Source organism: Quercus suber, unplaced genomic scaffold (genome assembly GCF_002906115.3).
Source record: "Quercus suber isolate HL8 unplaced genomic scaffold, Cork oak 2.0 scaffold_447, whole genome shotgun sequence".
Lineage (NCBI taxonomy): Eukaryota > Viridiplantae > Streptophyta > Magnoliopsida > Fagales > Fagaceae > Quercus > Quercus suber.
In genome coordinates this window covers 583806-598992 of record NW_027069898.1, presented here as the reverse complement: position 1 = coordinate 598992, position 15187 = coordinate 583806, and the positions used below count along the sequence as shown (strand labels likewise).

General features: G+C 32.9%; 1 protein-coding gene across 2 annotated transcripts; it reads right to left on the bottom strand.

Moving 5' to 3' along the window:
* Nucleotides 1-7370: 7370 nt before the first annotated feature.
* Nucleotides 7371-11176, bottom strand: LOC112032266 (E3 ubiquitin-protein ligase RZFP34). 2 transcript variants are annotated; one of them, XM_065762200.1, is made up of 13 exons: nt 10916-11176; nt 10652-10788; nt 10459-10546; nt 10285-10344; nt 9333-9365; nt 9161-9238; nt 8984-9027; nt 8802-8842; nt 8621-8703; nt 8404-8495; nt 8109-8178; nt 7960-8001; nt 7371-7868 (listed from the first exon to the last, which is right to left on the bottom strand). In XM_065762200.1, exons 2-13 carry the CDS (start codon nt 10753-10755, stop codon nt 7713-7715), a joined length of 891 nt encoding a protein of 296 aa, XP_065618272.1. In that variant the 5' UTR covers nt 10756-10788; nt 10916-11176; the 3' UTR covers nt 7371-7712. The 2 variants fall into 2 exon arrangements, with proteins under 2 accessions (XP_065618272.1, XP_065618273.1); XM_065762201.1 differs by having other exon boundaries at nt 11036-11176.
* Nucleotides 11177-15187: the final 4011 nt, after the last annotated feature.

Genomic DNA, 15187 nt, shown 5'->3' with positions numbered 1-15187 from the left:
GTTGCAATATCTTCCTTTTGCTGCCTTAGTTTTCTTTAGAATATACTTACTGTCTGCAACAGTAAAAATTAGGGAGAAAGGGTGACTAGTTTACTCTAAACGTTTACCACGTGAAGTAAAGGCTTGGGTTCAGGATCCTATTGCACTGAACCCGTTAAGATCATAACACGCTCTCAACGTGATGCACTAGATCCAAGCTAAATCATATATCACATGAGGGTGTGTTGATGTTGTCAATGATGCCTATGAAAACTAGAGGAGGGCTTGGGGTGAATGTTTCTTTGAGTGTTGAGTATAATCCCTGGCATGAAAGGTTTAGTATTGAGCTCTTCCTGGGATACCTCTGCAGCCATGGGCGTTGAAAAGTTAAAAGGGGCCTAAAAAGCTTCTTTTCTTAGCTCTTCCTAAAGCTAAATAGTGATTTACTCTAGAGCAAAACGTTTTTATTTTTAATTTTGGGTTAACTCTAAACGACATGAGCTTTGTTTTTGACTTTTATTAACTTTGCATTCAAACGGGCCCTATGGGAGACTGAAGAGGTTGACTAGTGATTGTCGTATTATATTGCTATATCCAACAATTTGTCCAGACAAATCTGGATCTAGGTTTTAATAAACGAAAAAAGAAGTAGAGACTAGAGAGGTATGGGCTACCGAAAGTTTTATTCGCGTGTTTGGACAACTTTAATATGATGCTCGGAGTCTACTGTCTAGGGGGGAGAGAGAGAGAGTGTGTGTTGTAGTAGTTTTCTCTGGACGTGTGCATGTTGTTGCTTTTCTTAACTTTATGTAACGGCAGAGAGGAAGCATCAAAAGACTGACAATTATCTTTAATTACTTCGGTCAGAGCATAAAAGTGGGCCTCAGAGAAGCACGTACAATAATAAAGTTAGAACTGTTAATTGAAATGGTGTGAAGTTGTTTCTTGCTACTGCTAAAATGGTAATTGGCCTTGAAGTCTACGCTGGAGTCACTATTGCTGCCATGTTCATGACAGCAACACTGTTTTGGGGAAATATGTGGTCCATGGTTTTTCATTTCTTTTTCCCCAATACAATTCCTTTATTATCTCCACTGTTATCCAATAATAAGTGGTTTTGGTGAATTTTCCATTAAAAAAATAACATCATAATGGAACTTGTTCAAGGAAGGATTCCCTCATTGCCAAGGATTTCACTGGATTACATATGGATAGAGCTTATATTACTGGCGTTTACTTGATATATCCAAATGGAACAAGCAACAATTCAGCAAAAAACAAAAAATGGAACAAGCAACAACTAGGTTCTCCGCTTTTGCAGTACTTCTTTAGGTTTTCTTTCATATTCAATAGGTTTGAAACATAAATGTTATTGACATGAAATTTCTTGTCATGCTCTAAGTGCAATCGTCGAGGTATAATTTTTAATGAAGTCAATTCACTTTTTCTAGGTGGGACTCATTTTATTCGCCTCAACAATTATCTTAAGCACTTGTTTATGTACTCTATTTTTTTATTCAATTCAACATTAATAGATAGTAAATACGACTTTGCTTTCATCTCTTTGGACCAAAACCAAATGAGACTAAGCTCAACCAGTTGCAATTTTTAACTAAAATGGGGTCTATACCAATGGTCAATACCCTTTGCATCGCACAAAATAGTCAGTCCCATCACATGCCACCTACCACTTCCTCTTTGTTTCCCTTCTCTTTTGGATGGTACTCTAAAAAGTAAGAGATATCTCTTTTGCCACAATTTTTGCCTTACTCTTGATAGGATTGTTTTAGTTATCTAAAAATGTTTAATTCATGTAAAAGTAATAGACAATCAAAAACCATATGTTATATCACAATTGAGATAAAAGTTGTAGTACAAAAATTATGATAAGAGGAAAATGCATCTTTGCCCATCCAACAACACATTAGGTGTTGTTCATATAAACTGTTAGAAAATAGTATTTTAAGTTTAAAATTAGCATTTATAAAAAAAATTATTAAAAAATATGGTTGTAAAACAGGATTTTAAGTTAATTTTTTTTTTAAAAGTTTCCAAAAGGCCTAACTAAACAGCCCATTAGCATTTTGAAATACACCCCCTTTTTTTTTTTTTTTTAAAAAAGAATGACTTAAAAATTATAGAGTTAATTTATTTGACCACCAATCAGATCTTTCACAAGATTACAAGAACAAAGAGACAAAACCCAAAACTCCTTTTTTACCATCTACGATCCTTCATTTATTGTACCTCTTAAATGCCTTTGGTACAACGAAAATGTTGGAAAGACAAAATTAATGCACATTGCGCGGTGGTCTGTTCTTACACGCGGATTAGATTGGTTATTGGGTTACTTCTTCCGCACTTTAGTTTACTCTCAAATTCAACTACAAAATTTACCTCCGAATTCAAAGTACTGAAGCTGCTTTTTCTTTTTCTTTTTTTGCTATGAAACTGCTTTTTCTTTTACCATTTGTGCTCTCTTCTGCTTCAATTGGGCTTTTTATCTTGTGTACTATATTGTAACGGTTGGTTGCTTTTGGCCACCATGAGGAGTCTCCTTTCAATACTTTAACATGTGGCCGACCATGAAAAAGGACCCCAATATTTCATATGTTAACAATTAAATTTGCAATTGTTTATATGATTTTTTATTTTTTGGGTTCTATTATCAATTGCCTTAAGGACAACCAGTGAAATTTTAACGTAGTCGATCCACTCTTCTTAGGCGGTCGATCTACTTTTGTGGGGGGAAAAGGACCCAACCTAACATAATGGGCCGAAAGCCCATAGGAGAGCTATTTTGCGACCGAGAAGAAGGAGATGGAAAGGGCAGGGCCCATCTGGAAGTGAGACCCTTAGAAGGAAGAATTATTACAATCCGAAGAGGATATCTCCTGTCCGAAGAGGTTGTAATCCTCTGACGCAAATATTATAAATCAATTGAGTGCGTAAAAGGCCAAAATGACCTTCTAAGGACTCCATCTGATGAAGATAAGCTCTGAGTATGCTGGGAAACGATAAGGATGGAGAAATATCTAAAAGGAAAGCTGCTACCACCGTATTTAATGCTCTGCAGCAACTTTTCTGGCCGCATTTATGTGGAGAAGACCCCTGAACAATGCATCCTAACCTACCGCCATTCACACAGAGCTAAAAGAAGATGCTTGACGTGACATGTACTCAAGCAAACTCATGGATGAGGAACAAGTGGACGATAGAGATGAAGAGAAGGGTGGCTATATAAAGGAAGGAGGCTCCTAACGAGAAAGGGGAGGGAAAAAGAACAAAAAAAAGAAAGAGAGAACTTGGTTGTAACCCTAAGACCTTTGTTTATCAGATAAACAATAATATGGCTCTTCAGATATTCAGGATTTACGTGTAAATTCATGTTAGCTTGTGTTTGAAAGTTGTGAGTCGTTGTTGTCAATCCAATACTTAACCTAGCTCTTTCACCCATACTCTACAAATTTATTGTTTTGGGCTTGGGTCACAAATCCTAACCCTACAACTTTCAATTAAAAAAAATTTAGAATTTTTTGTTAACTCTTGTTACTTTTGTTGCTTACCAATCTAGACGTGAAACCCATTTTATTCTCCTCAAAAATTGTGGCACCCCTTAACATTTTAACATACTCCTTTATATTTTTCCTCCAAACTTGCAGGGGCAGCTATTTTAGTTGGCTTTGCAACTAGTATTAATAATGATCTTAGTTGCTCCATGGAACTTAGAGGGTGTTTGGTACTATTAATAAATAACAGTTTTTAATGTTTAAATAACATTACACGTATTTTCATACATTTTTTCATTTATACGTATTTTCACAAAACAACAATAACGTTACTAAAAATCTCTTATCAAATGGCTCTTAAATGTTGCATGCACTTTTGGTTCTGGCATGTAGTATTAAGCAAAAAAAAAAAAAAAAAAAAAAAAGGAAAAAAAAATAATAATAATGCTCTTAGTTTTATTGGTTTGCCCTCAATCACAAGCTTTGGTAATTTAAAATTATAGTCACATTGATCACCACCCTTTACCCATTTTTCTTTTACCAAAAAAAAAGAAAGTAATGTTAATGTCATGTCCACCTGATTTTCATCATCGAAGGTGTTGGTTTCTCTTGGTTAAAATTTAAATAATGCATGCTTAATTGCTGTTGGAATATTGTTAGAGTTAAGTCCAATGAGCTTAGGCTTGTAGTTGTGGGTTATTTATACATCACATATTGTTTACCAAAATTAAATAAAATAAAAATCATCATCTAGGCGCTCTAAAGCTACAATCAGTTTCTTCCCAAGATTAGTTTGCTAGCATATTCATTAAGCCTCCTCCACCATGACGTTTTCATATTTTGACTTCTTTCAAACTTGAGTTAACATCACATCACTCAACATGAGTTTGAGGGAACTGCTAGAATACTATTAAAATATAAGCCCAATGGGCTTAGGCTTATAGTTGTAGGTTGCTTGTACATTACACCTTATTTATCTATATATATATAAAATATACCCTTGTACTTTATTATACTAATATACTGTTATTTAGACTTTCCCAATTTCTTAGTGCCAATTTCAAATTTAGTTTATTCATTATCATTTCAAACGTGTGGGTTTCTTTCATGATTAGTAAATTTTGTATCAAAACTTGCATGCGCTGCTGAGTTTGCTTAGCTCAACAACCAAAAAAATAAGAAAAAGAAAGAAAGATTGCATCCGCAAGGTATAATTTATTTCTTAACTTATTTTGATTCTTTGTTTAGTTTGAATATTGTCATGCGTGTGTGTCTAGGTCTAATCTTTCTTTCTCATGTATTTTTTAATGAATACATAAAATTTCAATCTATGATGTCCATTTCATGATGATCATTGGATTAAGACATCAATTGGTTTTTTGTGTAGGTGAGATTTGAACTCAAAATTTTTTATTCGATGATAAGAAACAGTACCAGTTGAGCTGCTCATACTTCTTAAATTCAGCTTTCACGGTATTTCTTGCCATAATTAAGTGTACGTATTGATTGTTCATTTGGTATAACTTATTTATATTTATCCTTTTCCTTTTTAAAAATAAGATTGACAAACATATACTTGGAGCTTGTAAATGTTTCAACTTTAAAATGATTAATGGGGGGTTTAAGTGATGGAAAATGATAATGACATTTTTTTTTTGGTGTGGAACTTCATGTATGTGGTTTGAAGTTTGAACCCCCATCTCTCTCTTCTATTATCTACCTATTAAAAAAAATAAAAAAACATTTCAAGTGATTACTTACACACTCAAATTAATGGGTAAAACTTAAGTATAATACTACAATTCTTTAGATAAACTAAATTAGAGTCTCAATTAAATTCAAACATGTGACTACTTTAACTAATGCAACATAAAGAATTTTATCTTTTTCAAATAAAAATTTAAATTAATTGTAGTTACATGTTTGAATTCAATTGATAACCTAATATATTTCACTTAAAAACTGTAGTCTGTACCTAAGATTTGTGTTTGTCAATAGTATTAATATCTTAGATTTTTTTTTTTTAATAACATCTTAAAAAGTTGTCATAGACCCATTAATTGCATATGATTTAATCATGCTACATAGTAGTGCACTTTTTTTAATGGAAAAGAGTTTCGACTTTAGGAAGGTTGAAACTTTCCCTCTCCTCTACATGCCAATTCAAATGTTACTGTAAACTCAGTGATCCTCAACAGACAAAACCTATAAAGTGTTTACTAAAAGTTTTGACTTTACTACTTGAAACTTTCCTTCTCTTTTACATGCTAATTCAAATTTTATAGTAAACTCAGTGATCTCAACAGACAAAACGTATAAAGTGTTTACAAACTTCATTATGTGAGATATATAATATTGGCACTTCTAATAAAGATTTTCTCCCATACAATTTACATGGAAAAGGGAACTGGTGATTGATAGTGTTTAAGTAATATTTTAAAAAAAATTATTCGTAACTTCAAAGTTCAAAGGAAAAAGAGTTGTGCTCGATAAGGTCTAGAAAAAGTGTACCAACCCTAGCAAAGTAGATTGTTCATTTTCTATGCAGTTCGATCAAGTGGGTTGGCTAGTACCTATTGCACTTGACCACATAGATCCGCCAACATCTACTATGCTTGGTCACATAGGTTGGACAATGTATCTAACATGACCATCGACCTATGCATCCCTTTTATTTGGTTGGTCAGTTAGTACAACCATCCTTAAAAGAAGTGTTCACTACCCTCATCACATCAACATTTATTGTGCCATAACAACTAACCATCTCATTCAATATGGAGCACTGTCTCATCTACCCCCGAACTTGGGGTTGAACTTGGGGTTGCTACCTTAACACATATCCCCTCAACTGACCTAAAAGGAGGATTACCTGACAAGTCTACAACCTAGTTTTAGGGTGATTCCCCAACAAACATCTTTAAATGATGCTCTATAAATACCATTTTACTCAATAAAACAATGTATGTAAGGCAAACTTTATGCATTTTAACTTGAAACAAGAACGGTCATTAAAAAAAAAAAAATACAATTACATGATAGGATCATATAACTGGAACAGATCTTCCTCCATGACTTGGAACAGAATCATATAACTGGAACATGCATTCTTCATTAGACCAAAAAACCTGTTACATGATTTGGGTGCCTTCTAGTTGTAATTTGTTTAATTGAATTGCCATTATTTTTGAGCGGTCTGAGTCAAATTGCATACAAAGACGGAAGGATATTAGCAATAGACAAACCCAAGCAATGTGCTCGTTGCATCTTGGCGATTAGAGGAGAGTGCGGGGCCTTTGGATAGTCAAGCAATGAAGTACCTTTACTAACAATCTACACCAAATAAGTTCCAAGTTTCGCTAGGATGTTTTAGAGACCAAAGCAAAATCGATCAGTCAGATTTAGTTAGACAATCTGCTCACATCTTTTTTATGCATCAACATGGATAATTATCATTGTACCAAAATTCATAAAAGAAAATGGGCTGCAACACTGAATAATTGTCATTGTAGAAGGATTAATGTTTCAACAGGGATTGAGACTCGGGCACAGGAGACGTGAAAATATCCAATAGGACCATAGGATAAACTCATAAACATAAACACCCAATAAATCAACTGAATGCAAGAAGTATCAATTCTCTTCAGAAAAGAAAAAAAGTATTAATTCTCTAGATTGTAATGTTTTGCTTCTATGCTACCTTGTGTGAAAATTTTCTAGTTACATGTGACACATATTTTACTGTATTGCTGAATGGCATTATCATTGATATTTATTACTGAATGATTAATTAACTTCAGTGATGGAAGGAGGAAAAACTTTCAGAACCGAATTCAAACTACAATTCCAAAATGAAAAGCTGAAATAATTCTCATTGAACACGGATTCTAAAGAATGAAAGAAGGAAAGAATGACATTCATGATAAAATTGCGTGTATAAAACACCAAAGCTTGGCTTCGTCCAACGTTTCAGAACATGCTTTGCAGTTTTCCCCCTATCAACACATTAACAAGACTATAATAATTGACTAAAGTAATGGAGTAACAATACTGAAGAAGAGTTGTTTCTCCCTGCTCTTGAGCTCTCAGCCTCTCACAATAAGAATTTGAGTACCATGGGGAAAAGCCAGCTGGATAAACAGACTGTGATCTTGGCAGTGCTACTGCTACCTTAGAGTGAGAAACTATCATTAATTTAATCTAAGAGTCTCTTTATCAACCAGCATGTCATCTCACTATCTCAGTCATGCTTGATTCGCATGAAGCAGTTGGATCTCCTTGTATCTGTCTAGTATTGTAGGATTTGCAGCTTAGGCATTTATGTCCCACAATATGGAATTGGACAAGTGAGTTTGCTCCACAATCATTGCAGAGAATCCACACCTGAATTTATATGGGAAACCTCAATCAGAGAAAGATGCGACGAGTTGCCATTAATGAATCAAAGGTTTTCACACTATGCTTAGTTACTTACCATCTTATTTTGGTATGTTTCAGGCATTGGAGTTGAGGCAACCTGCATTAAAATTTTAGTAAAAGAATGTTAGGACATGAAGCACAACATCATTAGCATAGGCTCATTTTTGTTTGGAAAACAAGAGAGTGGAAACAATGTCTATTTACCACTTGATCAAGCTTTTCCCAGTGAAGGGTCATATCACCAATGGACTTTGAGCAAATGGGGCATGAGTACCTGCAAGAAAAAGGAATTCATTCTTCTAGCTTAATGCGCTAAGAGAAGTTGATAAACAAACAGGCACATCAAGCAAATTAGTAAAGTCTGGAATTATACAAAGGAAGATTGTGCCAAATTTATGAATTAGTTGCATTCTTTTCTTATTGCTGTTATAATATATTGCTTCACATCTTACAAGCATAATGCATAGTGTGTGCAAGTAAACGAGAATCAACTGCTTACCGGCAATGTTTCTCCATCTCTTTGACGCAATTATAATGCATTGTGTGCCCACAACGTAAGATAGTAATCCCTTTCGTAGTATCAAACATATACTGCAAAGCAAAATAGAGAACCTCATCCCACTGATAATATATGTAAAGATAATTTTTTCGTTTTCATGTTTATCTTTTTACTTTGAACAGAATGTATTAATATCGATATCAATGCTTTAAATTACCTCAAAGCAGACAGGGCAATCGTGGTGCAATGGTCTATCCAGGCAATGATGTCTATTTTCCATTGCCTTAGAGTAGCAACATTCTGAAACAAAAATAGTAAAATAAGAAGAAGAACCACTACCACCACCACTGCAACAAAAAATTAGCAAATGATCAAGAATTAACTAATCCCTCACTTACCACATTTCTTGCAGTGGAAGAAATTTTCCTTGCCTCCAGTTCTGTAGAAGAAATTAACGGGAGATGAGTTTTATGAAAGATGAAGAAAACATGTAAAATTCTTTAGCTATTAACTAATTAAAAAAATGGTAAAAATGAAAATGAAGTGTGAACTCTTTTGAATACTTTGTTGCAAACTTTACCTGCAGATTCCACATTCATCACAGTGGAATTGGTTCTTCGAAGTCTGAAAGAGCAAAAAAATGGTTGAATAAGCTAACATTGAACTTAGCAAAGAGAACAAAAAGATAATCAATAAGGGTGAATGTGACACTCTGTCATCGTTTTCTAATGAATCCAACTCAGAAATTTGAACTTACATCATCATCAAAGAACTTGCATATCGCGCAGAAGTACCTTCCCATGCAAACGCCACAATTTATGCAATACTGTTGCACCTGATTAGAAGAAGGCAACAAGGTCAGTACTCACAAAACCTTTTTCTCAAAACTGACTGTATTTTGAATTTTAGTTTCATGTTTAGGAGCTTACATCTTGTTCTGTATCACATAGGGAGCAGATGACCTGAAAGTCCAACAAAAGATAATACCTTTTAGAGAAGTGAAAGAAGAAAAATGACAGATCATATCAATGAGAAACAACAAAAGAACACCAATTTTATTATCACATATACCAAACCTCAAAAGAAAATAATATGGTTTTTATATTTTTTCTTGATTTATCTTGGTAATTTGAGTCATTTAAAAAGCTAGTCAAGTGTCAATGTTACTACCTCATAATTAGAAGAGTAATGCTAGGAACACAACATTTTTCACAATTACCAACATAGTTTATTGTGATTAGAGCAACATTACTTTTACTAGGTCCACCACTGACACTATTTTTATTATGCACCAATTACAATATATCATATCAGCAATTGTGAAAAATGTTGTCCCTATACTTATTGTATCATAAAATCCATGGGACCACCAACCACCAAAGCATCATGCTAAATGTAAAAAAATTGGTTTTGAACAATACCAAGTTCCTTTTTAGAGACAAAAGAAAGTGCAAAGCACAGAAAATTTGAGACTATGCCCCGTTTGGTTTGCTATTTCAAACAACATTTTTTAGTTTTTAAACAGCATTTCACGCATTTTAATACACTTTTTCACCCACACGTATTTCAAAAAATAATAAACAACAATTTTCAAACTACTCTACCAAACACCCCTATATCTCTTGCCAAATGAAGTCCAATTCTTCCTTTAATTTTCTAGTTCTGGCAATGGTAATATATTTAATCCCAAGCAAAGTGATGCTGTGTTGCTATGTAACATGACTCAAATTACTATCATAAGTCTCTGTTTCCAACCATGACCCGGAGAAACAGCACCATATTAATCACAAAAGCAATTTCCAAAAAAGGTACCCACCAGTTCAATTGAAATTCATAAACAGAGGGGAAAGAAAGAAAAGAAAAGAAAAGGTAATTTCCGACCTTCACAACTTCCTGGCGTGGAAGATCATGTCGTTCAAGAAGATCATTGTCCAAAGAATTCTGCTCATGTAAAATTGAAGAGAATTAACTTCAGGATAAGAACATAAATTTTTACAATTACACACCCAAAAGAAAGAAAGGAATAGATATATATATATATTTATATGTATATACCTTAGCTTCATTATGGCAATGTCTGCAATCGAAAATCTCATTGCAACAAGGTGCTCTGATCTTGCATCTCCTCTTATAATGTGAGCACCTAAGCTCAAACACAAAAAAGCCCAGATTTTGAATAAGAAAGCCAACTAAAAGTCTAAAACCAAAAGACTCAAATTTCAATTGAAATAAGAAAATCGAGACATACCCGTAATTCCCAGAACAAAGTTCCATCAAAGACAAATCGTCATCACTAAATTCAGAAATTCCTGAGCTTTGAGAACTCAACGAAACCTCGGATTCACTCTCCATTCTCTCTAAATTTCCAATTTTTCTTTTCTCTTTCTGAACCCAATAAAAAGATTCAAAAGAAAAAAAAAAAAAAAACCAATCAATGAATCATTCAAAAGGTGTAAATAAGATTACTAATCAAAACAAAAACACAAATCAAGAAAAAAAAAAAAAAACCCACCTTTATAATGATTCAGTTTTCAATAGAAGTTAAATAGGATTAGAACTCATATGCCACACCACACCACACCATTAGCACAATACAAACGTGTATATATACTTCCCAAGAGAAAGAGCTGACCTTTTTTAATTACTTTGAAAGTTGAAACAGCTAAAGATATAAAAAGACACAGTTGTTTCCCTCTGTAAAGATCTCTTAGTTGTACAAAATCCTAGATGGGATTTACGTGTTTTTGAAAAATTTTATGTGCAATTTACGTAGGGACTCAGAAAGTTCATCATATAGATACGATGTAAAAGATAAAGCCACGTGGTTTAAGATCCATTCCAGATTAAGACTGGCGAGGTGCAGATGATAGTTCTGCTGCTGACGTGGTGGCACGCCAGGGCTGACCTTTATAAACGATGAATCGATGATATCTTTGACTTTTATTATTGTTTTTCTCAATATTGCACGAAATTGAAGTTGGCACTTACGTTAGCTCCCAATTAAAACAGAACAAGTTTTTAATATTTTTCCCATATAGCAATAAGATGAAGATGAGCATGTTGGGTGATGAACTAAGAATGAGTCGGATTCATTCGATCCCAGTAAAGTATTGTCCTTTTGTAGATGCAAAATTGCAATTACAGACAGAAACTTTGTTGGATTGCTCTAACTTTCCCATAAAAGAGTATCAACTATGTAAGTGAAATACGTGGCGAAAGTCTGAGATTAAGGTTTTTCTGTTTTTATTGCAATTGATCAGTTTTCTAAATGCAATCGCATATGAATAAGTAAAAAAAAAAAAAAAAAAATTGTTTTTTTTGTTTTTTTTTTAATAGAATGAAACTCAATAAATTTCTTCTTAATGAAAATCCAATAAAACTCGTTAATGAAAGACGTAGAATATTTGATGTGTGGATTATTTTGAAAAATTGTGATTTTGTATGGCAATATACACTATACACTCTTTCTTTCATGAAACTTTTTAAAAATAATCTTTGTTTGAATTTAAATGGTTTTACATTATGCATTATACATGTAAAGAGGAATTTAAAAAAAAAAAAAAAATCTTTGTTTGAATTTAAATGGTTTTACATTATGCATTGTACATGTAAAGAGGGAGGGAAATAAGTAATAACCTTGTTTATTCCCTTGTTAGAAGATAGAGCAACTCTAGCTACACATTTAGATGCTTGGATGGAATCCCATCCATTTGGACTCTATTGCAAAAGGATTTGATTCATCACATAATAAAGTATTGACCTTTTTTATTTTTCTAAAAAAATAAAAAATAAAAAAGGTTTTACATTATGCATTGAGTTGGTACAGTAAATTCTCAAATGGTTCTATGATGAGCTGTCAATTAGAAATAGGCAAGGCTGTCATAAGAATAAGAAGACTTTATTGCTTTGACTTAAAAAAGAGTAAACGCAGATTGAAGTATATAAGTACAAATTCATAAAATTTCTCAAATAGTTTGAATGTTGGGTACTTTGGTTATTTTATTAATGTTAGAATATGTCCTTTAATAATTAATTACTATCCCCTGAATGGGATTCACATTGCCAACAGGAAATTTCAGGAAACAGTTGGCGGCCGCTGGAGCTGGACCGCGTCTGGGATTGGTTGGTTTGATTAGCTGAATCCTGAGTGGAAAAGCTTACGACTTTAGGACTTCTTTTTCGTTATTATTATTATTTTATTTATTTTTATAATAGAAAAGAAGAGCAAGAGTTTAAAACTTATGTCCAGCATAATCATTTTTCCATGTAATTTCATAACATTTATGTAATTTTATATCTAATTTCATAATATTTAAGTCATCAACAAAAAGTGGTGGTCGATATAATTACAGACGAAAAATGTCTTACACTCATATACGCACTGAATGAAGCCAAGCCTCCAAACTAGGAGGGGGAAAAAAAATTCATAAAAAACCAAATTGGCAATTTTTTTTTAGAAATGGTTTTTAACCTATGATTCCTGTTTCTGATAATTTGGTTTTGGCGTAGGAGGAAACTATTATTGATTTGGCATTAACATAAAAAAAAAAAAAAAAAAATTAATGTTAGAAACATTGCAAACTTTATTACATAAGCCTTACAAATTATCATATCATCAATTAAAAAAAATCAATAATTCATTTATCATGTTGTTTTTTTTTTTTTTGGAGAAGAATTTATTATGTTGTTTAAGTGGTGCTAATCATATTTTTGTTGCATCAATTTGCAAATTTTATGTAGTAAAATTTATAGTTGTTCTAACCTTTTTCCTTATCAATATATCAAACACAAAATAAATGTTTTTTTATAAGTAAGATATTTTTGTTGCAAGGAAAAAAAAGAGTGATTTTGTGTGTGACATTTTGTTTAAGAAAATATTAGAGGTGTTACAATTTTACTACAATAACCTTACAAACAGATAATATATAATTTTAGAGGTAGTAAATATCATACTCCCTCAAAAAACACACACACACACACATATATAAATTTTTTACAATACACCCCCCAGCCAAACAATACCTACATCTTTGTATACACAAATTAACCAATTGTAAAGAATACAGTTAAGAATACAATAAAAGTTTACAATAACTTTATAATATGAATTTTACTAATGATGTATGCCCTTAGAATATATGTTAGTAAACCATTTTAAGAAATTTGTTTTATAGAAAAGCAAAAAAATGATGAACTTTTTAAATAATTTTTTCAATTTTACATAAAATTTTTAATAAAAATAATAATTAAAATGTACCCTTAAAACATACATTAACAGACCCTTATAACATTTTCAGGAATATCATTATTATTATTATTTTAAATTTCACATTACAATTGGCCCATGAGTGAGGTGTTAGATTATTTAAGAAAAATTGTGAAAATTGTTGACTAAAACCTTGGCTTGGTGCGTCCACAGTATTACTGAATTGGAAAACCGGGTGTGCGTTCCCCTAGATATTTATGAGGACGTTTATGAGGACCTGTGGATAAGTGGATAAAATCTGACTTGTTTCTGACGAGGACTGTGAGCCACCACGTGATCTTTGTTCTTGTCACTGTGTAATGTGTAACACGTGGCTAATAATGAGTGGTCATAACTGAAAAGTGAAATGAAGACATGTGACAAAAGCAAAGATAACTGTTGTTTTGTCTTAGTCAGCAGCCTTTGTCCCGTTAACGTTGTTGGTGGTGTGTCACTGTCCATCCAAGCCCAAGTTTTGAGTTTTGATTTGGGCTGTCAAATTCTGAGATTGGCCCAGTTTGAATGGGCTTCAAGCCCATAATGGCCTACTACAATTATGGCAATCTCTTGGGCTTGGATAGTGTTTTTTCAGGTACCTTATTATCCAATTCAAACGCAAACCTATTATTATTATTATTTTTAGAGTAAAATATCATTTTCGTCCCCTAAATTATCACAAAAGTTCGGTTTTTGTCCCTAAACTTTCAAAAGTTCTATTTTCGTCTCTAAACTATCACAAAAGTTTGTTTTTCGTACTTAAACTTTCAAAAGTTTTATTTTCGTCCCTAAACTTTGCCAAACGTATTGATTTTCGTCCCTTCCACATCAGCACTCTGTCAAGCCACGTCAGCACTCCGTCAGAACTTTTTAAAGTTTAGGGACGAAAATAGAACTTTTGAAAGTTTAAGGACGAAAAATGAACTTTTGTGATAGTTTAGGGACGAAAATAGAACTTTTGAAAGTTTAGGGACGAAAAATGAATTTTTGTGATAGTTTAGGGACGAAAATGATATTTTACCCTTATTTTTATTATAAGGTACTGAGGAAGGCTTATTTAGCAATTCTAGCTCTTGCTTCTTCATAGACCAAAAGGAAACATGGGCTGCTTGGAAATGTTTTGTTTTGGACTGCAAAGCCCACCATATTTAGGTTTTGGAATTGATTACGTTTGTCTCTCACATTCATGAAATGGTGTTTCACAGCCATGATTTCCTTCAAGAGAAAGTCTAGGACATGATATTTTCACAACATCCTCAATTTCAGTTGTGCTGAATCCTAGTCTAATATTTAATTTTATTTTGACCTATGAAAGTTTGACATCTCAGCTATTATTGTGATAATTTGTTGTTGGTAGAGCAACCATTTTTTTTAGCTTTTGTTAAGGGGAGCCTAAGGAAGCAATAAATGGCGTCTTACCAAACTTCTCTATCTTGATAATTGGTAACGTGAGAGATAAACTCCGACAAACTAATAAAGTACTTAGAACATTCCCAATAAAGCACTTAAGAGCTAAAAAGCTATGTTTAGCAAAGCTATTAT

What these genes read in the sequence shown, in the direction of transcription:
- LOC112032266 (XM_065762200.1), bottom strand. Translation starts at nt 10,755, where the DNA reads ATGGAGAGTGAATCCGAGGTTTCGTTGAGTTCTCAAAGCTCAGGAATT. An exon ending in ATTGCCATAATGAAGCTAAG is followed by an intron (nt 10,345 to 10,458) that starts GTATATACATAT and finishes TTACATGAGCAG; the next exon opens with AATTCTTTGGACAATGATCT. An exon ending in CTTCCACTGCAAGAAATGTG is followed by an intron (nt 8,704 to 8,801) that starts GTAAGTGAGGGA and finishes TTTTTGTTTCAG; the next exon opens with AATGTTGCTACTCTAAGGCA.